Source organism: Diabrotica virgifera, chromosome 2 (assembly GCF_917563875.1).
Source record: "Diabrotica virgifera virgifera chromosome 2, PGI_DIABVI_V3a".
NCBI lineage: Eukaryota > Metazoa > Arthropoda > Insecta > Coleoptera > Chrysomelidae > Diabrotica > Diabrotica virgifera.
The window spans coordinates 36353306-36380385 of NC_065444.1; the positions used below are offsets into that span (position 1 = coordinate 36353306).

The 27080-nt window shown below is 31.8% G+C and overlaps 1 protein-coding gene across 2 annotated transcripts; it reads left to right on the forward strand.

Annotated features, from left to right (window-relative positions):
- The first annotated feature begins 112 nt into the window (after positions 1–112).
- Positions 113–26305, forward strand: LOC114327405 (ADP-ribosylation factor-binding protein GGA1). 2 transcript variants are annotated; one of them, XM_050642538.1, is made up of 8 exons: positions 113–255; positions 308–879; positions 6132–6351; positions 6434–6712; positions 6787–6913; positions 8149–8704; positions 13680–13927; positions 19284–26305. In XM_050642538.1, the coding sequence occupies exons 1-7, from the start codon at positions 216–218 to the stop codon at positions 13884–13886; spliced, it is 2001 nt and encodes a 666-aa protein (XP_050498495.1). In that variant the 5' UTR covers positions 113–215; the 3' UTR covers positions 13887–13927; positions 19284–26305. The 2 variants fall into 2 exon arrangements, with proteins under 2 accessions (XP_050498495.1, XP_050498496.1); XM_050642539.1 differs by having other exon boundaries at positions 119–255; positions 6787–6895.
- Positions 26306–27080: the final 775 nt, after the last annotated feature.

The following is a 27080-nucleotide window of genomic DNA, read 5'->3' on the forward strand; positions in this document are numbered from 1 at the left end:
AAGATAGGCACAATTGTCTCTAACTTCAGATAATTCTTCTGTATTAGTGGCCTCTTACTTTTTTGAACAAAATGAACCGGTTATTTGACGTCTACAAACTACAAACGTCACTGTCAATGTTAACGAAAATAAACATTTTTTAATTTGTTAAAAAAGTCTTTTAAAATGATAGTTCGTTATTAAAGATAAAACGATAACTATCAAAAATCATCGAAATGGATCTGGTCACTCAAACAAGCCTAGAAGCATTACTACGTAAGTATAATATAGACTTTAAAAGAACTATTGTTGGCAATATAATTTTTAGTAAAAGCTACGAATTCCAAAAATCTGAACTTCGATACAGCCGCTGTGGATGCATTTTGTACCTTGATTAACAAGGACAAGGATGGGCCCCACGTTGGAGTCAAAGTCATCGCTGCTCGTCTACCTACAGGCGAAGAAAAGGAAATGTTACAAACACTGAATGTTTTGGATCATTGCATGTCCAAGTGCGGCGTAAACTTCCAAAACGAAGTAGGAAAATTTAGATTTTTAAACGAATTGATCAAGTTGGTTTCACCAAAATATCTAGGCTCCCAAACACCTTTGAGTGTCAAACAAAAAATCTTACAACTATTGTATGTTTGGACATTAGATTATCCCAAAGAAACTAAGATTATCGAAGCTTTTGATATGCTCAGAAAGCAAGGGGTTGTGAGGGACATTCCGAATCCAAATGTTCCTTCCTTAGATGCTAGCAGTGTTTCGAAAAGAAAGGTGGCGAATTCTGTCTTTCAAGATGAGGAAAAATCAAAAATTTTACAGAAGTTATTACAGAGCAAAGATCCGGAGGACATTCAAGCTGCAAATTGGTTAATAAAAAGTATGGTTAAAGAAGTAAGTAATGACATTTTGTATTTTGTGCTCATTTTTTTATAATTAGGTACCTATATTTATTTACAATCTACATTAGAGTATTAAGTAAAATTTTGGGCGTGAATCGGTGAACATCCAATAGTGTCTCACCTTATCCTATTTTGTTTTAATTTTGAAGTATGTTTTGGGGCCAGGTTCTATCTAGCCTCCTTATGGCTGAACCGTTGTTGAATAATTCCCTTACTAGCACATTTTCGTGGTATTCGCGGTGTGCAAGTACTTGGAAGGGGAAACGAGAAACGACCCTGCGCGAGTCGCGGAGAAATATTGCAACTATCTTAAATAATTCATATTGTCAATTGAAATTGTCAAATTGACGTATATTTCATACCTTCTGTCAATGAAGCAGAAAAATTATATATTGCTCCACAATATTGATATGATATGCAATTATTATATAAAGGTAAATTTAATTAATTTTATTTTGCTTGCAGTACTGCATTTTAATAACTAATTTTATTTACTACATACAATTGTTCACGTTTTCATAACATAACCTGAATCTTATTTTTTCTTCTTATTATTTTTTTGGACTATGGCCTTGACAATTATCCAGTAACCAGGACTAATATAATTGGCCAATATAATTAAAAGTGCGAATTTTAGTATAGAGCGTAGAAATAGGGGTCGCTTTGCCGAACTTGCACGGTCCCAATAGGTACCTGCCTTTAGTAACTCTGTCGATTTCTTCTCTGATGAATGGTACCATGGTGCATCTAGTATCAATCTTAGAAATGTGGATGATATTCAATGACATTGGCATTGCACAGCCTCATAGGTGTAGTCTGTAGTACCAGATTGGTACGTCTCTTAAGCTGGCAGAGCAAGGTCAGCAGAATCGAAAAAATTTTTGTGCAAAATTTAAGGCTAATTAAAGGCTAATTAAATGCCCTAATTAAAAATTTAGGGCTCAATTAGTTTGCCGTAAAATGAATGTTCTGCTAGCTTAAGTTTAAGTCAGCAGAACAATGCGAAAAACAGTGCTAAAACTATTTAATTCGCAATTCTATTGAGCCCTGAATTAAAGGCTATTTAAAGGCTCTAAGAAAAACCAAAAATGAAATTGATTGAATAAACGATTTTCCGAAAAATTAACCATACCTATAATCAGAAGTTCGAACCAGCAGAGCAATGCAGAAAAAGTAATAAAAACTATTTTAATCGAATTTAATCCAACGTCATATTTAAAGGCTATTTAAAGGCTCTAAGAGAAACCGAAAATGAAATTGATTGGAAAAACGATTTTCCGAAAAATATCCCATTTCTATAATCAGAAGCTCGAACGAGCAGAGCAATACAGAAAAAGTTATAAAAACTATTTAAATCGAAATTTATCCAACGTCATATTTAAAGGCTTTTTAAAGGCTCTAAGAAAAATCGAAAATAAAATTGATTGGAAAAACGATTTTCCGAAAAATTTACCATATCTATAATCAGAAGCTCGAACGAGCAGAGCAATGCAGAAAAGGAAATAAAAATTATTTTAAACGAAATTTATCCAACGTCATATTTAAAGGCTCTTTAAAGGCTCTAAGATAAACCGAAAATGAAATTGATTGGAAAAACGACTTTCCGAAAACTTAACCATTTCTATAATCAGAAGCTCGAACGAGCAGAGCAATGCAGAAAAAGAAATAAAAACTATTTCAATCGAAATTTATCCAACGTCATATTTAAAGGCTCTTTAAAGGCTCTAAGAAAAACCAAAAATGAAATTGATTGGAAAAACGATTTTCCGAAAAATTTACCATATCTATGATCAGAAGTTCGAACCAGCAGAGCAATGCAGAAAAAGTAATAAAAACTATTTGAATCGAATTCAATCCAACGTCATATTTAAAGGCTATTTAAAGGCTCTAAGAATAACCGAAAATGAAATTGATTGGAAAAACGATTTTCCGAAAAATTTACCATTTCTATAATCAGAAGCTCGAACGAGCAGAGCAATACAGAAAAAGTTATAAAAACTATTTAAATCGAAATTTATTCAACGTCATATTTAACGGCTATTTAAAGGCTCTAAGAAAAACCTATAATGAAATTGATTGGAAAAACGATTTTCCGAAAACTTAACCATTTCTCTAATCAGAAGCTCGAACCAGCAGAGCAATGCAAAAAAAGTAATAAAAACTATTTTAAACGCAATTTATCCAACGTCATATTTGAAGGCACTTTAAAGGCTCTAAGGAAAACCGAAAATGAAATTGATTGGAAAAACGATTATCCGAAAAATTTAACATTTCTATTATCAGAAGCTCGAACGAGCAGAGCAATACAGAAAAAGTTATAAAAACTATTTTAAACGAAATTTATCCAACGTGATATTTAAAGGCTCTAAGGAAAACCGAAAATGAAATTGATTGGAAAAACGATTATCCAAAAAATTTAATTTCGGAAAATCGTTTTTCCAATCAATTTCATTTTCGGTTTATCGTAGAGCCTTTAAATATGACGTTGGATAAATTTCGATTTAAATAGTTTTTATAACTTTTTCTGTATTGCTCTGCTCGTTCGAGCTTCTGATTATAGAAATGGGAAATTTTTCGGAAAATCGTTTTTTCAATCAATTTTATTTTCGGTTTTTCTTAGAGCCTTTAAAAAGCCTTTAAATATGACGTTGGATAAATTTCGATTTAAATAGTTTTTATAACTTTTTCTGTATTGCTCTGCTCGTTCGAGCTTCTGATTATAGAAATGGGAAATTTTTCGGAAAATCGTTTTTCCAATCAATTTCATTTTCGGTTTTTCTTAGAGCCTTTAAATAGCCTTCAAATATGACGTTGGATTAAATTCGATTAAAATAGTTTTGATTACTTTTTCTGCATTGCTCTGCTGGTTCGAACTTCTGATTATAGATATGGTTAATTTTTCGGAAAATCGTTTATTCAATCAATTTCATTTTTGGTTTTTCTTAGAGCCTTTAAATAGCCTTTAATTCAGGGCTCAATAGAATTGCGAATTAAATAGTTTTAGCACTGTTTTTCGCATTGTTCTGCTGACTTAAACTTAAGCTAGCAGAACATTTATTTTACGGCAAACTAATTGAGCCCTAAATTTTTAATTAGGGCATTTAATTAGCCTTTAATTAGCCTTAAATTTTGCACAAAAAATTTTTCGATTCTGCTGACCTTGCTCTGCCAGCTTAAGAGACGTCAGATTGGTTTGAGTTTGGATTTCTATAGAAGAATTTTGTTTTGGATGTTGAGTTTTAATTTTTCCTGTCAAGGAGCCAATTCATTTGCCAGAATTTTAATTCAAGCTGCCTTCTTTTGGCTTGGATATGTTTTTTCTAAGTGAAAAGTTTGGCAAGATGGAGGCCAAAGTATCTAGCTTCTGTTACTGTTAGTATTCTAACATTGTCCATTTTTACAGGTGAGGTGAGCATTTTTGTGGCAGTTGTTAAATGTTATTTGAGATGATTTTGTTTTGTTTACCTTTACTCACCATTTAGTGTCCCATTCACTGAGTATATCCAGATGATGTTGCAGGTCTTGTGAGGTCAGTATGGGATCTTCATTTATAGCTAGTATTGCTGTATTGTCAGCAAAGGAAACAATTGTAGTATAATTAGTCTCTTCTGTATCAGCTGTGTAGAATGAGAAAAGCAGCAGCTCGAGAACACTACCCTAGAGTACTCCAGATTTGATAGAACAGAGGTTGGACTGTTGGTTATTTTGAATTTTACAGAAAAATATCTATTTGATGTGTAGGATTTGACCAGGAGAAAATAGTTACTGGATAGTGGTATTTTTACTTTGTAAAGCAGGCCTCTATGCCAAACGCTTGTGAGATGTGTAGGAATATAATGTTGCAATATTTCTTTTCTTCAACTTTTTGATTTTTCATTTATCATTTTATGGACGTGTTGGGTAGTAGATTGATTTTCCAAAAAAAAACCAGCAGGCCTCTGTGCCAAACGCTTGTGAGATGTCTAGGAATATAATGTTGCAATATTTCTTTTCTTCAACTTTTTGATTTTTCATTTATCATTTTATGGACTTGTTGGGTAGCAGATTGATTTCCCAAAAAAAAACAAACTGATGTTTTGGTAGTAATGTTAGGAATTCACGATCTGCGTATATCATTTGTAGTAGCAATCTTTCAAAAACTTATAGTTGGGAGTAGGCTGATCGGTTCACATGTTACTTCATTGGGCTCTTTTCCTGGCTTGAGGATAGTAATGATTTCAGCGAATTTCTTACACCTGTTCACTGCAGGTGTAAAATTTGAATAGAACCTCAGGTGCCAACTACTTAAAAACATCGTTGTCCATAAACCTGAACACCACGCCACTATGGTGTGGTCAGCAGTGAATGTGTTAAATATAACTGTAATAGTAATAGTAGCAAATCACATATTTGAGTGAATTTTGTTATCTGCATGTTATTAAAAGTGTAATTTGTATATTAAGGTACTAGTACACTTTAGAAGGCCAAAAATAAGCATTTTTTCAAGATTTTTTTTTCTCAGAACCTTTATTAAAAATGAACAAAAAACTTTTTACATGCTAATATCTAACTCTTAGAGAATACAAAAAATATACCTTTTTTCATTTGTGCACGTACACTAATATTATACAGGGCTCCAAAATCGAGGCCTCGAAAAAAAGTAGTTCCGATGGCGGACAGTTAATCTCAGGATTGGGATATCTGAAACAAAAATATCATACGGCATTTGAAAAAAGAAGGTTTCTTACGTGACAATTTACCACCGTTAATGAAAAATTCCGCAAAAATAGATTTTACGAAAATATGAAAAATTTTTGTGAAAAAATCGCCAGTTTTTCTTTAGTTTTTCATGGTAAAAAAATATTTATTTTTTATTTTTTGGTCAAATTGTGGTAAATTGTCACGTAAGAAACCTTTTTCAAACGCAGTACGATTTTTTTGTTTCAGATATCCCAATCCTGAGATTAACTGTCCGCCATCATTTTTCGAGGCCTCGACTTTTGCGCCCTCTACAATATAAGTGTACATGCCTAAATGAAAAAAGATATATTTTTTGTACTCTCAAGAGTTAGATATTAATATGTAAAAAGTTTTAGGTTCATTTTTAATAAAGGTTCTGAGAAAAAAATTATTGAAAAAAATTATTATTATTGGTCTTCTTAAGTGTACTAGTGTACCTTAAACATTTGTGGTTTTTATAAAAAATGAAGCTTAAATCAATTTCACCCATTTAAGAACCAGAATACATCTTTAACAATGTTTTAGGATGACAAAAGGGCTGAGCTTAAAAGTAGAAGGGTCTCAGAACTGGAATCTGTTCAAAATAATGTAAGGCTCTTAAACGAAATGCTGGATTCATATAAACCAGGATATTCTTCAACTGGTGAACTAGATCTCATTAAAGAATTATATCAAAACTGTGAAAGGCTAAGGCCTTCAGTAAATAAATTAATTTTAGAAACTCACCATGAAGAAGGAATGTTAGGTAACCCATTCTTATTCATTCTAAATGTTTGTTGCTTTGTTTGAATGAAAAACAACAATTAATGAAATGTTTTTTGTTCTAGATGACATTTTAAAAACAAATGACGAACTATCATCAACTTTTGATAAATATAACATACTGATTGTTCAACAAAAACATTTGCCAGAGAAGCCAGATTCGGCTGAATGTCTTCTTCAGTTTGACAGCACCAGTTCCAAAGGATTACTTATTGATGGCAAAATTAAAACGGCTCAGAATTGTGATAGTGACAAATCAATTGATGTCCTATGTGATATTTTTACTGCATCTGCTTTATCAGATTCAGGAGATGTCTTACAGCCTGTCACTCTTGGAAAATGTGGTGAGTACTATCATATACAATTCAAGCTGAATTTGATAAATTATTAATTATTTTCATATATTTAATCTTTTTAGATACCACCGTTTTAGGTGAAAACAGCAAAGAAAAGTCAAAACCCACAGGCTTCGATGATCTTGATGTTCTTGGAGATCACTTACTAAGAGAAAACTTACAAAGCTTAAGGCAAGTTGGGTTTAGCAGGTAACTTCATAGGGGCAATAATAATAAAAACACGAGAAAGATCAAAAAACTAACTCTAATTAGCAACTTAAATGAAATTAATTGTTACCGCTCCACAAATTATTTTACTTATGTTGTGTTTATATGATCTGTAAGTTTCATCGATTCAATGTGCTTATTTTTGAAAAAATTTGGAAAAGTAAAATTTTGAAAAATATCCTTTTTTTCAAAATAACTTAAAAATTGTTAGAGATACCAAAAATCTCGAAAAACAAAAAAAGTCAGATTTGCTTTTCTGAATATCATGTATTTTTTTGTTTTTCTGTTAAACAAAAATTGATTAAGATTTGATGTTTCTAAATTTGCATACATTCGTGATCAGTGACCTTTTATTCAACCCCTTTTAACTACAGCCCTTTCAATAATAAGGATTTTGAACCGATGAAACTTACAGATCATATAAACAATATATACACGAGTCAAGAAACTTGTGAAGTCGTAACGATTAAGTTCATTTAAGATACTAATTAGGGGGTGATTTTCTCAATTTTTTTATGAAAACCAAAAGGGACTAACTTTATTTTGAGCGTAACTTGTTTAATTTTGATGCTAGAAATTTTTTTTTATAAAACAAAAATAAAGCTTTTTTTAAACACTTTAAATAAGTTGTAATGAGTTTTCCCCGAAATGTGCTTCATTTTTGGTTATTTCACGTTAAAGTATTCCATTTGGAATTTGACGAATATGAACCTATTTTTTATTAGCTATAACTCTGCTTCTACTAGGTGTAGAGACGTGATATATACACCATTTTTTTTTTAATTTTACAGGCTATATTTTTGCTAAGAATGTTTTTTCGACAAAATACTTACTATTTGAGTTATTTGCGAAAAACCGTCTAAAAGCGTGGTTATTTTGTTGAAAAAATGAACATATTCACTGCCAAATAACTCGAAAAGTATTGACTTAGTGAAAAAAACTCTATAGATCAAAAGTTACTTAAAATTAGCCAATTTATCCATTTCCTGACTTCCTTTGGACGAATATTTTTTCACTCCAACAGGGGGTGAAAACCACCCCCAGGGCAAAAGCACATATCGGCACAATATCACTTTTTTTCTTTGACTTGTTAGCTATGTGTATGCCAAATTTCATGTCAATCCAAGCGGTTCTTAAAATTTAGAGATTGTGCAATATTTTACCGTTAAAGAACGGACTATAAATATATTTTAAATAATTAAGCTGTTTATTTTTAGAACTAACACTGAAAAGGTACCAATGAACCTATTAAACAAAATATCAGAAATAAAGCAAAGCCAACAAACAACTTCGAATCCGCCAACAAACAATATGGAATCTTTAAACCTTGATTTAAATTACTTGCTGAACACTAAAAACGACACCAACTTAAACAGCAACGAAATGAATAAATGTAACGACACCTCCGACGATTATTTAGTTGACATAGCTGACGAAACTATGTTGGAAGTTGACAAGAATCCAGATTCAGATGCTATACACACCTTATCTGCCATATCAAAACTGGAAAAAGGCTCTATTGAACAGAATACGGTGTCGGAAAAATTTGTTAAACCCGAGGTGAAGCTGAACGATATCTTCGTTGACTTGAAAAGCATTAAACCAAGCGGTTTGCCACCTATGGTGATTCTTGATGAAAAGAATGGCATAACTGTGACGTTGCACATGGCCAGAGATGAACCAAGGGACGGAGTTAACGTTTTTGTCATTACAACTGTCAGTAAGAATGAAGCGCCATTGAGCAATTACTTATTCCAAGCCGTCGTTCCTAAGGTAAGTTATTACTTTATGTTTTATCGGGATAATATTATTCGAAGTTGTTTTGTGTCAATATCTTTGCGTCTCTCCATGTCACTCCTCTTCTCTCCAATATCTTTTAATAGTCCAAGTAATGAAGCTTAAAATAGGAAAAAACCTCACAATTTTTACAGAATGGATCGATTTGATTGGAAATTTGAGAATAAGTAGTGGATAGTCCAAGGATTAAAATCTATATGAGGTCGAAAGGCGCTTTTACCATGGGGGTGGTTGCCACCCCATCTTGGGGGTGGAAATTTTTTATTTTATTTTGACCCCAAAAGTTGATAAAACATTCATTCTGAGCAAAAAACGTTCTATACATTTTTTTGATAAAATTAATAGTTTTCGATTTATTCGCTATCGAAAGTGTTAGTTTTATATCGAAAAAAAAAACAATGTTTTTAATCAGTTTTCTGCTAATAACTCAAAAAGTTTTCGTTTTATCAAAACAACTTTGCTTAACAAAAATGTGCCTTTTGAAAAAATAAACAAAACCTATTTTTTAAATTTTCTATAAGATTAATAGTAATCGCGCTATACTTTATTATATGTTAGCTCTTCTTATAATAATATTATAGTTTCAAAGTCAACAGACGGGAAAACTATGCATTTTTCGAGGATAACTTGTTCAAACTAATTTAAAGTATTTAATAATGTCTATCTCCAGAAATAAAAGAATAGTCTGTAGCTCAAAAATTAAGTTACATGTAATAAAAAGAATTTCAGTCCCTATTTTTTTTTTCAGCGAAAAAGTGATCGGAAACTTCCTCCTACTCACCACCCTAATTAAAATTAGTCATTGGCCTTATTTGGTATTCTTTATTTGTGTATTATTAATAGGTTCTAGAAGTTTGACCGGCTCAGAATGATTAGTTTTAAAAAAATGGAGTTAAAAGTGAATAACGAATTTTTGTAGTTTGGTAAATAATGTCCTTGTCTTCAGAATAGAAAAATTAGGATCAAAGATACGAAAAAATATTTAAATATAAAATTTTAGCTTATTTAATTCCCAAGAAAATGGTTTGTCAAAATTTTTTTACCGGCAAAATTTGAGTGAGCTATTGACAATTAAACTTATAATAACATGCAAAAACCGCCTTCACCAACCCTTTCAAAGTAACCTCTTTTTGCGACTGAGGTTTTTAAAAGGATTTAATATTAATAGCCTTATAGACCTTGTAAAAACCTACAATATTCTTTTTTTAGTATGACAGATAAAAAGCTACGGTTAAAAAGTCAATATATTTTTTTGAAAAGAAAAGAAGAAATCCAATTGGAAGCATAATAATGTAAATTAGCGGTATTTTTAGTCATTAGCCTTATTCATTCTTCTTTATTTATGTATTATTAATAGATTCCAGAGGTTTGACTGGCTTAGAGTGATTAGTTTAAAAAAAAAACTGGAGATAAAAGCGAATAACAATTTTTTGTAGTTTGGTAAAAAATGCCATTTTCTTCAGAATAGAAAGATTCGCATCAGAGATACGAAAAAATGTTTAAATATGAAATTGTAGGTTATTTAACTCTCAAGAACTTGGTTTGAAAATTTTTTCTCTATGTTAAAAATTAAGTGAATCGTAAACGATTATAATATCGAAAAACATTGATTTTTCGATATAAAACTAACACTTTCCATAGCGAATAAATCGAAAACTATTAATTTTATCAAAAAAATGTATAGAAAATTTTTTGCTTAAAATCAATGTTTTTTCAACTTTTGCGTTCAAAATATAATAAAAAATTTCCACCCCCGAGATGGGGTGGCAACCACCCCCATGGTAAAAGCGCCTTTTGTCATCATATAGATTTTGATCCTTGGAATATCCACTACTAATTCTCAAATTTTCAAGCAAATTGATCCATTCTGTAAAAATTGCGGGGTGAAAAGCTTCGGTTCCTGGACTATAATTACCATGGGATTACTTAATCCCATGTCTATCTTGGTCTTTCTCTTTTTTTGTTTTTCAATATTTTGCTTCCCACACTCTTATCACTAGTATGATATCTCTCATCAGGGGTAAATGACCCCACCAACTCAACTGTTTCTATTCTATAAAAACTCCAATGTGAATAATATTTTCAGTTCGTTCCTCATTCTATCCATTTTGGTAGCGCCTTTAACTCTTCTTAAAAACCTCATCCCTTCTTATTCTTCTTCTTCTTTTGGCATCATAACCCTGGATGGGTCTTTGCCTGTCTGGCTATGTCCTTCCATTCAAATCTCTCTTGTGCCCTTCTCCTCCATTGTCTTATATTCATGCTTTCAGGTCGTCTTCCACGTCATCCAACCATCTCGTCCTGGGCCTTCCTTTTTTCCGCCTTCCACTGTAATATCTTCTTTATCGTTTTCGTATCTTCTTGTAGCTGAACATGTCCCAGCCATGACAGTCTTTTACTTTTCACAAATCTTTCAAAAACCTCATCCCTATAGCCTTTATATTGCTCTTTTGCCGTTCTGTTTTCTGCCCTAGTTGTGTTGCTGTTTCTACATTTACTTCTCCATTTAGGTTTAGTCGTATAAAATTTTGTCATGTCTTCTTTTATTTTCTCTTCATCTGTATTCATCTTTATTCCAGTTACTACAATATTGTTTCTTTTCAATTCCTTGTCGATGCTTTCCAATCTATTTTCCACCTCATTTAGATGTTGCTTTGTTTTTCTAATTCCTCTTATTTTCCAGCTCTGATTTTTTAATTCTATTATCTCTACTTTATATTCTCTATTTTTTTCTGGTTTCTCTTATCTCTTTGTACCGGTTGTCTCGATAAGAATGGCTCTCAGCCATATCTCAGGAACCGTTTATAGTACAGCTTTAAGAAAAAAATTATTTATAACAAAAGTTGCCTGGGGAAAAGCCTGGAAATTATTTTCATAATTGTAGTTCCACCGCTAGAGGGCGTAATTGAATATCAAAAATTAAAAAATCAAAATTTCACGAAATTTGACTAATGAAAGGGCACTGGAAATCCCATCATCGTATTCTTCATAAAATTGTGCGCATATTTGATTTCACAAGATTTAGTCTACCTTTGCAAATAAGAGGTGGGGGTGGGTGGGAACCTTCTTATGAAAAAATGGCTGTAAGTCCAGTTCTGCTAAATCAAATTTTGCATACTTGGTCTTGTTGAAAACAGCTCTTTTTCATCAATGTAAGTGTCTTATTTTCGAAATAGCCTAATAAGTAATATGCCAGCTAGGAGGCGTTATTTAATTATTTTCAAAAATCTAGTTTTCTTTGGAAAATATTAAATGCAAGCATGCATTTTTAATCCTGTATTACAAAATTAGCAACATAATACCGAAAACCGCATGTCGATACCTTTTTTCTATCGAGATATCTTAAGAAATGTGTAAATTTTAAATATAACTGTTACTGTCACCGGTAAACGAAGTTAAGGAAAAGTAGTGTGCTATGGAAAAAACAAATAAACATTTTGCAGATGTAAACGTATATAATTAATTAAAACAACAATAAGACAAACAACACTATAAAATATAACAAAGAAATAAAAGCAACTACTTACTTAGTGACGAGCTAAATGTTCAAATTGTTGCTCATTGTTGTTTATTTTAGATGCAAGCATTTACTCTTTCAATAGTAGATTGAACAGCAGTCTCAATTTCTGCTCTCCCAATGCTTTAAATGGCGTTTCGTATTCTCTAGATTCTAGATCATGTTTCCTCGAGTAGTAGGCCTAGCGGCAAAAACAAGGTCTTTAATCCGTATATAAAAGTCTAAAACAGTTAAATCAGTTGCTGTTCAATCTACTCTTGAAAGAGTAAATACTTGCATCGAAAATGATGAGCAACAATTTGAACATTTAGGTCATCACTAAGTACTAAGTAAGTAGTTGCTTTTATTTCTTTGTTATATTTTATAGTTTTGTTTGTCTTATTGTTGTTTTAATTAATAATTATATACGTTTACATCTGGAAAATGTTTATTGGTATTTTACATAGCACACTACTTTTCCTTAACTTCGCTTACCAGTGATAGTAACAGTTATGTTTAAAATTTACACATTTCTTAAGATATCTCGAGATAGAAAAAAGGTATCGACATGCGGTTTTCGGTATTCTGTTGCTAATTTTGTCTAATTTTGTTATACAGGATTAAAAATGCATACTTGTATTTAATATTTTCCAAAGAAAACTAGATTTCTTAAAATAATTAAATAACGCCTCCTAGCTTGCATACTACTTATTAGGATATTTCGAAAATAAGACACATTGACGAAAAAGAGCTGTTTTCAACTAGACCAAGTATGCAAAATTTGATCTAGCAGAACCGGACTTACAGGCCATTTTTTCATAGGAAGGTTCCCACTCACCCCCACCTCTTATTTGCAAAGGAAGACTTAAACTTGTGAAATCAAATATGCGCAGAATTTTATGAAGAATACGATTATGGGATTTCCAGTGCCCTTTCATTAGGTAAATTTTGTAAAATTTTGATTTTTAAATTTTTGATATTTAATTACGCCCTCTAGCGGTGGACCTACAATTATGAAAATCATTTCCAGGCTTTTCCCGAAGCAACTTTTGTTATAAATATTTTTTTCTCAAAGCTGTACTATAAACGGTTCCTGAGATATGGCCGAGAGCTATTCTCATTGGGACACCCGGTGCAAAGAGATAAGGGAAACCAGAAAAAAAATAGAGAATATAAAGTAGAGATAATAGAATTAAAAAGATAATAGAATTCTTTAACAACGTTTTGTTTACTGTTTTTTTTTTCTGGCAAAAACACGCTTCGGGTTTGTAGACACCTAAAGGAGACGATAGACGAGTATTACAACATTCTGCTAAAAATTAAAAATTATTTTTATCCTTTTTTTCTGTTTCGAAAATTATGCGATACTTTTTGTTAGTGTCTATTTTTGGGGTATTCTGACTGTTGTTTATCCGGCTCAAAGGACCATTGTATAAATATACGACTTAATTTTAGGGATGCAAATTGAAGCTGCAACCTCCATCGTCAACTGATCTTCCCGCATATAATCCATTTTTACCGCCGTCAGCCATTACTCAAATATTATTAATAGCGAACCCCGAATCTCTGATGATCTCTCTAAAATTTATTGTAAGTTATGTAATGGACGACGAAACGACTACTGAAATGGGCGAGGTGGAGAGGTTACCAAGACTTCACTAGTTTTTATTGCGGATAAAATAGTGTCAGGGTTTAAAAAACGGGTGAGTGTAACTATTTTTGCTAATATTTTAATTTTAAAGAAAATTTTAATATTCACGTCTAATATTACTTGAAAGTGCTGTTTCGCATTATAAGAGTTTAAACGTGCGAGGGTTAGAACGCACGACGACATTCCAGTGGTGGCGCATGTAATCATATGGAGCCTTTCTCACTAGACGGTGTTGAAACTTTCAGGGCCCCCGTAAGAGGTACCGGCGCCTGTGTGCAAAAAAGGATTTTGGCGCCCCTTAAGGCATTTTGGATCATGTTTTTTATTTATTTTTTGAAGGTAGGTAGATGCTTGAAATAAACCAGAAAACTGAACTTTAGAATGTGAGTTTCACCCCTTCTCGGGGGTGAAAAAACATACGTTCAAAAAATACTGTTCAATACTCTGTCAATACTTTTCAATAGTTATTTGCGAGTAAAAAAAACAAGTTTTTAGACGGATTTTCGCAAATAACTCAAAAAGTAAGTATTATATTATCAAAAAAATATGGCTTATAAAAAAGTGAAAAAAAATGGTGTAAGTACTGATGTATGAAATCTGCAGACCCAGTAGAAGCAGAGTTGTAGCTGATGAAAAGGAGGTTTTTATTCGTCAAAAGTTTTTAAAAGAAGCTATATTTTTTTAACTTCAAAAGTTAGTTAAAAATAATGTTGGTCTTATTTTTGAAAAGGCTGTAGATAAAAGGCCGAAAGGGTTGAAGGAGTCACTAATCATGAGTGTATGCAAAATTTGAACATCCATGTCTTCCAATTTTTGTCTTACAGGAAAACAAAACATCTAAAATATTCAGAAAAGCAAAATCTACATTTTTTTACTGCCTGAGATTTTTGGTATCACTAATTAATTTTAAAGTTATTTGGAAAAATAAATTTTTTCAAGATTGAAAAAAATTACCTTAAAACCGAATTTTTTCAAAAATGAGCACTTTAAACCGATGAAACATACAGATCATATGAATAAAGCTTTTCTTAAACATTTTAAAGAAGTTGTAATGAGTTTTCCCCGAAAAGTGCTTAATTTTTTGGTTATTTCACGTCGAAATATTCGATTTGGAATTTGAAGAATAAGAACCTACTTTTCATTAGCTACAACTCTGCTTTCTACTGAGTTTTTCAGACTTCATATTATTATATAAATTATTTTTTTCACTTTCTTGTAAGCTATATTTTTGCTAAGAGTATATTTTCGATAAAATAATTAGTTTTTAATTGCGAAAAACCGTCTAAAAACGGGGTTATTTTGTTGAAAAATGAAAATACTCACTCGCAAATAACTCGAAAAGAATTGGTTTAGTGGAAATCTCTATACAACAAAAGGCTTAGAATTAGTCAGTTTATCCAATTCCGGACTTATTTTGAACGAATGTTTTCTCACTCCCGAGAATACCCTCAGGGATTCTCGGGCGTATTCCCCTGGGAATACCCCTTTTACCCCCACAGTAAAAGCACACATCGGTACAGTAGGTATCACTTCTTGTCATGTTAGCTATGTGTATGACAAGTTTTATGTCAATATAAGCGGTTCTTTAAAATTTACAACAAAAACCGTGAGTAAATGGATTATTATTAGTAGGCTAAAATATCAAAATGAAACAAACAGAGTAAAAGCATAACAAAATAAATTAAAATGCACGACTACCTGAATATACTAATAAAATTTCGTGTGTGTTTAACTGAATCCTATTTAATTTCTCAACTTTTATTTTAAAATTAATTTTTGTTTTTTTGTTTCTTTTTGCTTTTTTGCAATTTTTGACCCCGGATTTTGGCGCCCCTAAAGGATGGCGCCCGTGTGCATTGCACACTTTGCACATATGGTAGCGGGGGCCCTGGTTGAAACGTTCGGTGAAGTTGCCGTGTTTATGTCGTCCCTCGCTTACAACAACAGACGGCAGCCGTGCCGTCTTTACGCACCCACTAGCATAGGGGACTTAATGCATTCTTTCATATGATACTGTCGTTCAGTCGCAAGAAAGTAGTTTCTTTGGTTGTTTGATACATTATTTTCATTTACACTTTGTGGCTTTTTAAAGTAGGTGCATATATTTTATATTATGATATCTCAGATTGATAGTGAAATATTAATAACATTAATTGAAGCGAGACCTGTTCATTGGGACAAAACAATAGAAATATATAAAGATAGAAACTTAACGAGAAATGCTTGGAATGGTGTATGCCGTGCACTTAACAGTGTACGAATTAATTTGAATTAATTAATTTGACGAATTAGGTGATAAAGAAAAAAACACATTTTATAAGTACAGCCAAATTGAGGGCGGGCATGTTTTCGACGCTAAAGTACCTGAGGGTCTTAAAAGTACCCGTGTTTTGGACGCTGCCAGAAAGTAAAGTTAGGACCGAAGGGTTGGGTCTTCCTCCTTTGGGTCTTTTAAATTTAGCGTCCAAATCATGCACATCTAACGGGTTGTATAAATTCCACTGATGTAGAGTAAGAGGTAGAATAGGATTTATTCGGTGAGACATTCTGTATAGTAACATCTGATGACATATTGATAATTTATTTACGGTACTACCGAAACTAATTACTTTCGTTTCCCGCAAAAAACAAACTGGTAATTTGTTTGTAATCCATAAACCTGTGTCTATTTACAATAACTCATGTACTAGACAGGAATATAAACTAATAGTGAATATGGAAATTTCAACGTTAGTAAGTAATCGTGGTAAAATTTTGCTCAAAGTGAACAGTTTTACTTTTTCTCAAGATAAAGTACTAAAATCGGGAGAAACGTATTGGAGGTGCGTAAAACGGTCGTGTAAAGCGAAGATATTCACGAAAGGGCCAGAAAAGTTAGTGATCCGAAGTAATCTAGAACATAATCACGAGTGTGATATCAAGACGCTTAATAGACAGATTGTGCGTAGCAGTGTCAAAAGGAAGGCTAAGGATAATTTGACCGAAAGGCCGTCCAAAATCATACATAGTGCGTTGAAAGAAAATGTAGATTGCTTGAGCCACATGACTGTTAAAGACGTTAATTTAATACGAAATCAAATATACAGTGAACGGCGAATGGCTCAACCGAAACTGCCCAAAAGTAAAGAAGAAACTATTGCTGCGGTAAATATTATGAATATGAAAACACTTAAAGACGAGAATTTTATATTTGCGGTTGAACCAAGTTCTAACATTATCATCTTCTCGTGTAACACTAACATGCGTTTTCTGTGAGGCAGTGAAACGATTTATATGGACGGTACATTTAGTTACTGTGCTCAATATTTCAAGCAAGTTTTTACCATACATGTATTTATCAACGGACATTATATACCATTGTGTTATTGTTTACTTCCCGACAAATCGGAACAAACCTATATAAAACTATTTAATGTTTTGAAAAGCAAATGTGAAGTAATTGGTCTGAAATTCAATTCAAAAATCATTTTCTCCGATTTTGAAATTGCTATCCACAATGCTGCGCGTTTTGAATTTCCAAATGTGCACATTAAAGGGTGCCGTTTTCATCTTATGCAAGCTTGGTATCGTAATATCGGCAGTTGTGGCTTAATTCGGGAATATAAATTGGCAGACAGTGAAATATCTAAATGGCTGAAATATATTTTTGAGCTGCCATTTTTACCTCCCTCAGAAGTCGAAGAATCTTTCATATATGATTTTATGGCTATTCAACCAAAGGATGCAAAAATTGAAAAGTTTTCCGACTACTTATTGGACAACTACATTGGCGACCACGCAACATTTCCGCCGGAGATGTGGGCTACGATGAGTGAGAGTTTAGAATTAACAACTAATGCTTGTGAATCGTTCCACTCGCGTTTTAATGATAATTTTTACCATGCTCATCCAAATATTTTCCATTTTATTGATGTTTTAAAAAATTTTCAAACTGAAACTTACATTAAAAAAATTAATAGTGTCCATGAAAGTAATAGACTTAAAGATTCAAAGAGTAGAAAAAAAATTATGTTCGTTAGAGATAGGATACATGAGTATCAAACTAACTGTATCGATCGATACCATTTCGTAAAATGTATGTCGTATTTATTTCAAAGTGACAAATAAATCTTATCAAGCTTAATCTCTAGAATTTTATTACCTGACTTTCAATTTACATTTCAATTAGACCCAGCGTCCAAATCATGTATGCAGAAATAGGTAATTTTATTTTTCAGCGTCGAATTTTAAATTTAGCGTCCAAATCATGCACGCCCGTTACTGATAACAACAGTAATTAAAACTGCTAAGTATATTATAATAAACTTTATTTTACATAGTTGCAATTAACGATGAGTATAGAGGGTGTTCCATCAATATATGTGAATATAAAATATATAAATCGGATCTTTTTGAGTTAATAGGATGGACCCAATGAATTCGGTTCCTCGTATTTCTCTTTCTTCGACGATAAGAAAACAACGCTATAATTTGATTTCGCTCCATATAAAATATAACTTTTATTCTACGAAATTATATTTAGTTTTATAGGGTAAACAACTCGGTGAAAACTAGAGTAGGGCGGCGGTCACGTCTTGTGTGAAATTATCTAAAAACAACATTATTTAAAACGAGGGGAACAACATTTAAAAATGAAATGAATGGACAGAGGGTCTTTTAAATTCTGTACATGAAAAACATAGATTGTAATGTTGTTCTGAAGCTGTTTTCTTGAGGAATTTTTATAATAAACTAGTCTAAATGGGAAATAAGCCACAATTTAACTAAAAAAAAATAATTTTATTAACGTTTCGACGCCCAAATCGGATGTCGAAACGTTAATAAAATCATTTTTTTAGTTCATTTGTGGCTTATTTCCCATTTAGAATAGTTTATTACATAGATTGTATGAGCTAATTAGATGAGCTAATCCAAGATCCCACAAATAACTTAGTAGAACAACGATAGAAGAACAAATTAAGGCTTTTAATTAAAAGCATAAGAAATAATAACTGACAAAATAGAAATTGCAAATGAATTAAATACGCACAACAGTACATTAGGACAAAAGTATGGTCAAAAAATAACCATTTGTAATGATACATCGTAATGATACATATCCGACATCGTATCATGTATCTACCTCAGTAACCTCAGCCACAAAGTGTAAATAAAAATAATATACCAAACAACACAGCAAAATATCTTCGTGCGACTCAATTCTTATTGTGTGAAAAGGACAAGTGCGACAAAACTACGGCACGAGAAATCCCCCGCACGTTCAAAAATCTTATAATGTGAAACAGCACAAACTCTCTAGGTCATAATAGATTACCAAGTGTTAGGTAGTTGCGGTTGTATGCTGCTTGTCCAACTTATTTGCAACATTCTTCAAAACCAACATTCTAACTTAATCTATTTTATTTTAGGAAACACAACTGCAAGTTTTGCCTTGTTTCATCCCACAATACTATCAATTTTCTAAACTTAAAAATACTTTGGCCGTAAGAGGGGCTAAGGTCTTGTAGGACTGTAAAAACTAAGGTATTATCTAATTTTTTTTGTTGATTAATTCAACAGAAAATATTTTAATTTAAGTCAATGTATTTATCCTTAACTTAATAATCAGGAACATTAGCTATATGCGAAAAGTAAACTTATTATTCTCACCAAAAGCCAGTTGGGAATTGGGGGCTAGAATATTTACCAGTGGAGAATAAAATCCAGTTCAGGTGTAGTACACCCTGTTTTTAAACCAGGAGGGGTAAACTCAAAAGACATATTCACACCCCATATTGTCACTTGAAAAATCACCAAATTCGTCTTCTTTTTAAAAATCTAAAAATTAAAGGAATAAAGCAAAAAACACAAAAAATCGCATATATAACTTAATTAACCCTTCGATTTTAAATGCCATTAGTGTCAAAATTTGATAAATGTCATTAGAGTCAATTCATAAGTTAGTGGAGTAAACTTGCCTACGGTTGGACCAATGACAAACAAGCATTACGGCGCGGTAAATTTGAATTACTCCTAGGCTAACTACGAGGTATAGTTACTGTACATGTCTCTCTTTGATTTTTAAGGACAAGGAAAACAATATTTTTTAAGTGATTGTAGAACAATTTACTGAGCGGTGAACATTATTAATATTATAATATTTTGTTTCTGCATAAAGTGTATGTTCCTTTTCAATAGGCTGGAGACGGATCTCATTTGCTTAGAAAATAGTAAGTTCATTATTACCAAAAAGTATTGTATGCTTTTTTAACACTTTTTGTGAATTAGATCTAGTCATTTTTGTAAAAAATAAATATTTGAATGTTCAGGTCTGATGTATGGATACGATTTTTGTTATTTACAGAGAACTGTTTGTGTCTGTGGCAATTCTGTTAAAACTCTATTATACTAAAACTGAACTATGAAATAACCAAAAAGATCCAAATACCAAGATTTTTGAAGTTATACTTCTTTAGGCACGAGGGTGAATTTTTATATTCCCTGGCGCATGCGCACACCGACAGTATGGTATTAGTCGCTACATCTTTTAAGAGTAAACAGTAGCGACCAACAGGTAGCAACAAAATATAACTTCGGAAGATAGTATCATAAACTTTGTCAACAGTGGTAATCTTTGACATTATCTAAGATTAATATTTTGACAATATCATAGTCGCGCTAAATGGAAGTAATAGAAATCGATTTTATTATTAGTAAATAGATATTTATAAAAATAAGCCAAAATGGGCGAAAATGTTATGTTAAGATAGGTATTTAGAAAGGTATTTGCACGAAATATCTAATAATGAAACAATAATAAATAATCATTTTTTGTTGTGAAGCGAAACAAATTTCGATTTTCGCATAATTTTGGCACGGTTTTTAATGGACTTTTTCTTGGAAGGTTTCACTTTATCTTTCGTTTGATTTACTTTTTCCATTTTGTTGAAACTATTGATAATATTTTTAGAATAAAAAATCCTTCTAAAACTTTATATACTCGCATTAGAATTCGAAATATTTTTACGTAAAATATACTTACCTACCTACATATAACTAAATCTCACAATTAACAACAATCTATTCTTTCAAAGAGGCCAACAACTTATACAACAACAACAAATATATAATAAATTAACTATCAATAAACCCTACTTTCCTATGAAACAACAAAAACGAATTCTTAAATTAACACACTACTGCACTGAACAGATATCGATAAAGAGAAAATCTGACGTAGGTTTGTCAAAATGACAGTGATAATTTCTCTATGTTGCCTAATTAGTTATTTAGTTATAATATGTTCGATTTCTTGTTAGAAATAAAAAATTTTAGTGGTTCCAAGATTACACAAAATCTAGGCATGGGATAAAAAAGTATATTTGAAGAAAGTTTTTTTTTCTTCTTAATGGCGGTACAGGCTCCTTTTTTCAATATTTTATTTAGTTATAGAGTAATTTCCACGTACTAACATATTTCTGAAATTGGGCTCTGTACCGCCATTCTTTATTATATTACGAATATGTGTGCCAAATATCTCAACAAAATATTCAAAATTAGAGCCGCAATTTTGGAACGCATTTCTTGCTACCTGTTGATCGCTACTGTAGCCTCTTAAGTTATGTAGCGCAAATAAAGTGTGCGTGAAAAGAATATATTATAATTATATATTATTAGTGTTTTTAGTAAATATATTTATTATAATTTTTATGTCTGTGGATTTGTCTTCCTCCTTATAAGTATTATTGAAAATGTTTATTTTCAATTAATGTATCTGTCACCGTCATTGTAATTATGTCCGAGAAATGATCGACTACAAAAGCGGTGGTAGCTGATCGGTAGAGCATTCGCCTAGGGATTGAGAGGTCCCCTGTTCGAATCCTGACAAAGTCATATCCTTTTTTTGAAGTTATACTTCTTTACGATCGAGAGTGAACTTTTATCACATGCCGGGCGCATGCGCACACAGACAGTATGTATTTCGCGTTGCTAATCTTTTAAGATATGTATGTATCAGCGCTGTCAGCGCAAATAAGTCATATTATATCATATAAAAGGATATATTAGTGTTCTTAGTAAATGTACAGTAGAACGTCGATAATCCGGACGTCAAAAATCCGGCCCCTCAATAATCCGGATTTGTATCTAGCAAAAATATCTGATTCTTTTAAAATAAATTAAGAACTTCGCTGCGAAAAACGAACCTCTACCGCAGTTCAAAAATATTTTACACATTTTTTTAAAAGCCCAAATACTGTCTGATGTTTTTACTGTACACATGGTGCTATTATAAATTAATTTAAATACAGTGTTTAAACATAAAAAAATGTTTTGATTAATTTCACCTCTAGACACTTTACTGTACAAGAGAAAACATAAAATTTTAAAACGTTTGTTGTACTTTAATGTGTATACTGGCCTTTTTTTAAGGTAATTTCGATAATCCGGATAATTTGTTCATCCGGATCGGGTCCAGTCCCAATTAATCCGGATTATTGACGTTCTACTGTATTATTTATTATAATTTTTGTGTCTTTGGATTTGTCTTCCTCGGGAATAAGATATTTTATAATAATAGTAAGTATATTTAAAGTATTTTTGTATACTTCACTTGGTCAATATGTATGAGAAATCTTGTAACCTGTCAAAGCAAAAGGGATATAGCTCAGTGGTAGAGCGTGTGACCGGAGATCAAGAGGTCCCGGGTTCAAATCCCGGACGATTCATATTCTTTTTTTTTCATATTTTTGGTATCGTTTTAATAAAATTTTTTTAAAAGTGGTAGGCAAAGAAAGTTAGTTTAATATTTAAATAAAATACAAATAACCTGTTAAGTATATTCAACGTTAAGTATATTAAAAGTGTATTAAACATGCGTTGAAATCATAATAATAGAAGTATAACTTCTTACGTGCGTACAAAGTACACACATTATTTTTTTTTTGTAATTTATGGTATTCTTTTTGTTCTTTCTAAAATTAGTTTAATATTTAAATACAATAAAAAAACTGTTTAAAGTAGATAGGTATATTGATTTCGTTGAAATCATAATATGAAGTTAGATTATATTATAATAGAAGTATAACTTCTTACGTGCGTACAAAGTACACACACACATTCTTTATTTTTCTTACAACTACGAGGCAGGATGAAATTTAATATAAGATGATCTTCCTTTACACTTTTGCTTTACAGTAATATTTACAATAAGTAAATAATTTATAATTCTTGTATATTCGTCCAGTCTAGATACATTTTTCTCATATGGTTATGTTCTTTATCCCAATTTTATAATAAAAAGGAAGTGGTGTTTGCCTGAAATAATGTGCATACTAACTGTTTCACTTGATTATATTATCGTCAAATTAAGCTCCTGCTAATCACATAGAACAAAGTCTGAAATATTGGGAGGACATTCAATAGAAGCCTATAAAAACTACACCGTTTTTGCAATCGCCCTCGTTTTTTGAACTATTAGGAGGCTCAGAATAACCGAAAAATGATTTAATAAGTAAGCTACAATAATAATTCCCTTACAGTAGAGGAAATCCCCTCAGGAAACTTGTTTGCTATCAAAACGTTCCGGTTGAAACGCTATCTACAGGCAAACAGATTTGACTGCAACCCTCAAGTTCACTTGCACCACATAAACGAACATCTGTCGTGTCTTCTCTTCACGGTTGCAGATAAATTGGTTTTACTGTACAAGTTTTACCTTATTTTTATCTTTTTTTTCATTTGTCGTCAGTACGACATATACATACATAGACGACAAAATCTGTTGTGATCTATCTCTCCCTATCTCATTGAAACCATCACTTCTTCTCCCACCAAAAAGAGACATTGCTATATATACTTGATTTAAGACAGAGACACAACGAACAATGAAACAAAAAAAGAATGTGTGTGTACGTAGTACGTGTACGCACGTAAGAAGTTATACTTCTATTATGATTCCAACGAAATTAATATGTACTTTAAACAGTTTATTTATATTTTATTTAAATATTAAACTAATTTTAATACTTACTGCTTTCCAAATTTTTTTATTAAAACAATACCAAAAATTAAAAAAAAGGAATAAAACACACACAAACACATTGAAAAATGCCACAAAAAAATGATTTCTGAACAATAATTGTTGGCAAAAATTTTAACTAAATACGCATTTTCTGGAAAAAAAATTATATAACAAATATACTTACAATCATAAAATGTATAAAAAAAATAAAAACTTTCACTGGGATTCGAACCCGCGTTTATTCGGGTGCTTATGATTTGAAGAGGAAGCCTCTACTCCTTTGACCACTTACACGTACCTGTCATGGTCCGAAGATAGGCCAACTGAAAGTTTTACTGTTTGACAGTTCTGAATTTAATCAAATTACAGTAAAACCTGCCGTATCCGGATCAATGTGGCGACAGACCGATCCGGATATGAAAAAATCCGGATATCAAGACCACTTCTTTTATAGTCTCTGCGTTTTCTCCTTCATACATTCCAGTAATCAACGCCGTCAATAACTTTCGTCGATAGACACGTTTTATAGATTCTATAATAAATTATTTCGCCATCTTTTAGTTCTTTTAGGTCGGGATGAGAGGGTGCGTTGTCCAACAGCAGGATTGCCTTTCTCGGTAGATCCGGACGGCAGAACCGTCCGGATATGGGGAGGTCCGGATATGGCAGGTTGTACTGTAGTTTGATTTTTGTGAAATTAAAATATTAAAATACAACAAAACAGAGTAAGAAAACAATATATTAGATGAAGATTGGTAGAAATGTTGTTGGTAATCAATGTAAATCAAAGCATTACCTACTAGATAAGTAGGTACATACATTTTCCAAATAAAAAATTGGAAAAAATACTTTGTAAAAGGTATAAAATTTTATTAAAATCCCTTTAAAGGGCTACATCACAACAAAACGTTTATTTTATAGAAAAATCATCATCAGTGTTTTTTTTTTTTTTTATTTGTGACTTTAGCACTTAGCTATTTAGCCAGATACAACTTGATAATAATTAATACTAATACAAAAAAACTATTAAACCATACAAATTATTAAAAAGAAAAACATATTATTCTAATTTACTTAATACTAAATAAAAAAGTGTCTATCTATACCTACTATTGCAAACAGATCAAAATAGTCAAAAGAAAAAAAAACCTCTTAAAAATTACTAAAAGACATTACTATAAATAGGGAAAAGGAGGGAAAATAAAATCATCAGTGTTAGATAGACTGGATGCTAGCTGAGCCACCAAAGAAAAATATTCGGGTAAAAACCCTTTATATATAACATGGATGCATTAAAAGTGCATACTTTAATAAAATGCCTTATGATGGTCACATGGCAGCTAGGATAATGCCCTAAGGTAATGTATTGAATTTCCCAACACGTGGGATGCAAATTGAGTTGTTTACATTCCAATGACTTAATGGCAACTTTAATAAAATTTTATACCTTTTACAAAGGATTTTTTCCAATTTTTGTGATTGATGGTATACAGCCAACTACAGGAAAAACATTTTCTTTTCCTTGTGGATTTTCCAAAAAGGTAAGTAGGTACCTATGTAATTTTTTATTACAATACTGAAACATTTACAATAATTACGTACCTGTTGCTTTTAAAAACTATTTAAAAAGTCACTACAGTTATAAACTTGCTTTTTTCTCTGTCCTCACAACAATAAAAATTAATATACACATTTGTTTACCCATAACCGACATATTGAACAATTGTTGACAGGCCATTGTAATTACCCAATCAGAGCCCGTATAACGTTTGAGCTGCGCTCAGGACCAAGACTTTTGATGAATTCGCGCACATATAAATTTACTCCCAACGCGCCTAAAGAAGTATGACTTCAAAAAAAGATGGTAACGTCACTTAGCTGTATATTGCAAAATGTGCAATTAAATTTAGGAAATAATGTATAAAAAATTATTATTTTATAAGAAAAATTATATTAAGTGAATCATTCCACAATTGCTGCAGAAACGAACCTATTAAAGAGCATTAAAACTGATTTTAGTATTTTGTAATTCATTTTGTTTACTTTTTATATTTTTATAACTCTCTTTAGGGTAACTTTTGTATTTTTGTGTTTCATATGTTTATGTTTGTTAAGTAAATTAAAAATATTTTATGTACTGTTAATCTGACACTTACTTTAAAATGAGATGTGCAAAATATATTTTTTTAAGATTTATGTATATCTATTCCAAGTTTGTCAGATGTCTTTAATCCCTTAATGCATTTTTTAAAGGCCTACAAAAAATCCAGTTGTTACAGTTGATGCTCATGCTTCTACACTCAAATGGTTTATAGCTCAGTGTACCACATTAGAAGCATTTAATATAGGTTATTTTGAAAGCTGCCTCATTTGCTCATACTAGGTGGTTTCTTTTTATCAAACTTCTTCAGCTCTTCATCCAATAATCTAGATTTAACAAAACCTATAATTACCTCAGTGTTGTACCTATTGCAGTACTTATTGATTCACACTCTTTGTTAAGGGTTAAGAGAAGATGACATACTTTGCCTGATTCATCTATCTTACTACCTGCACCTTCCATTTCTTTTATAGACCAAGAGGCAGCGCTGAAAAATCTCTTTGAATTTACTAAAGCTAGATTTTTCACAGTTGATTACTGTGAGTGTGTAGAGAAACATACTGCGGTCGGTCAAGCGAAACTTAGAACAGGGGTTACTGAGAGAGTATCAAAGTTGCTTTCCTACGAAGGTAATTTAATCCATTTACTAAGGCTAAAAATCAGTACACAGATTCTAAATTAAATATAAATAAAAGTTATTATAGTCGGTCAGCTGTATGACGAGACAGATCCCGTCGGTCGGCCCCAATAGTCGATTGAGGAAATGAAGCATTTTGGCTCGCAATTTTTTTTCCAACATGGATTTACTTGAAATTTTCACAGAAGGTAGGGAATAGTCCAAGGATCATTTTCTATATCATGCCGCTGTACGCTAAAACCTTGGGGGTGGTTGCCACCCCATCTCGTGGGTGGGAATTTTTGATTACATTTTACCCATGTAATTCGATGGAAAAAGTAATTCTAAGAAAAAAATGTTTTTTACATTTTCTTCGTAAAACTAATATTTTTCGAGTTATTCGCGCTTGAAAATAACAGTTTTTCGACGAAAAAATCGACTTTTTTAGAGGGTTTTTTGAGAATACCTCGAAAAATATGCATTTAATC

What these genes read in the sequence shown, in the direction of transcription:
- LOC114327405 (XM_050642538.1), top strand. Translation starts at nt 216, where the DNA reads ATGGATCTGGTCACTCAAACAAGCCTAGAAGCATTACTAC. An exon ending in AAGCCTAGAAGCATTACTAC is followed by an intron (nt 256 to 307) that starts GTAAGTATAATA and finishes TATAATTTTTAG; the next exon opens with TAAAAGCTACGAATTCCAAA. An exon ending in AGGCAAGTTGGGTTTAGCAG is followed by an intron (nt 6,914 to 8,148) that starts GTAACTTCATAG and finishes GTTTATTTTTAG; the next exon opens with AACTAACACTGAAAAGGTAC.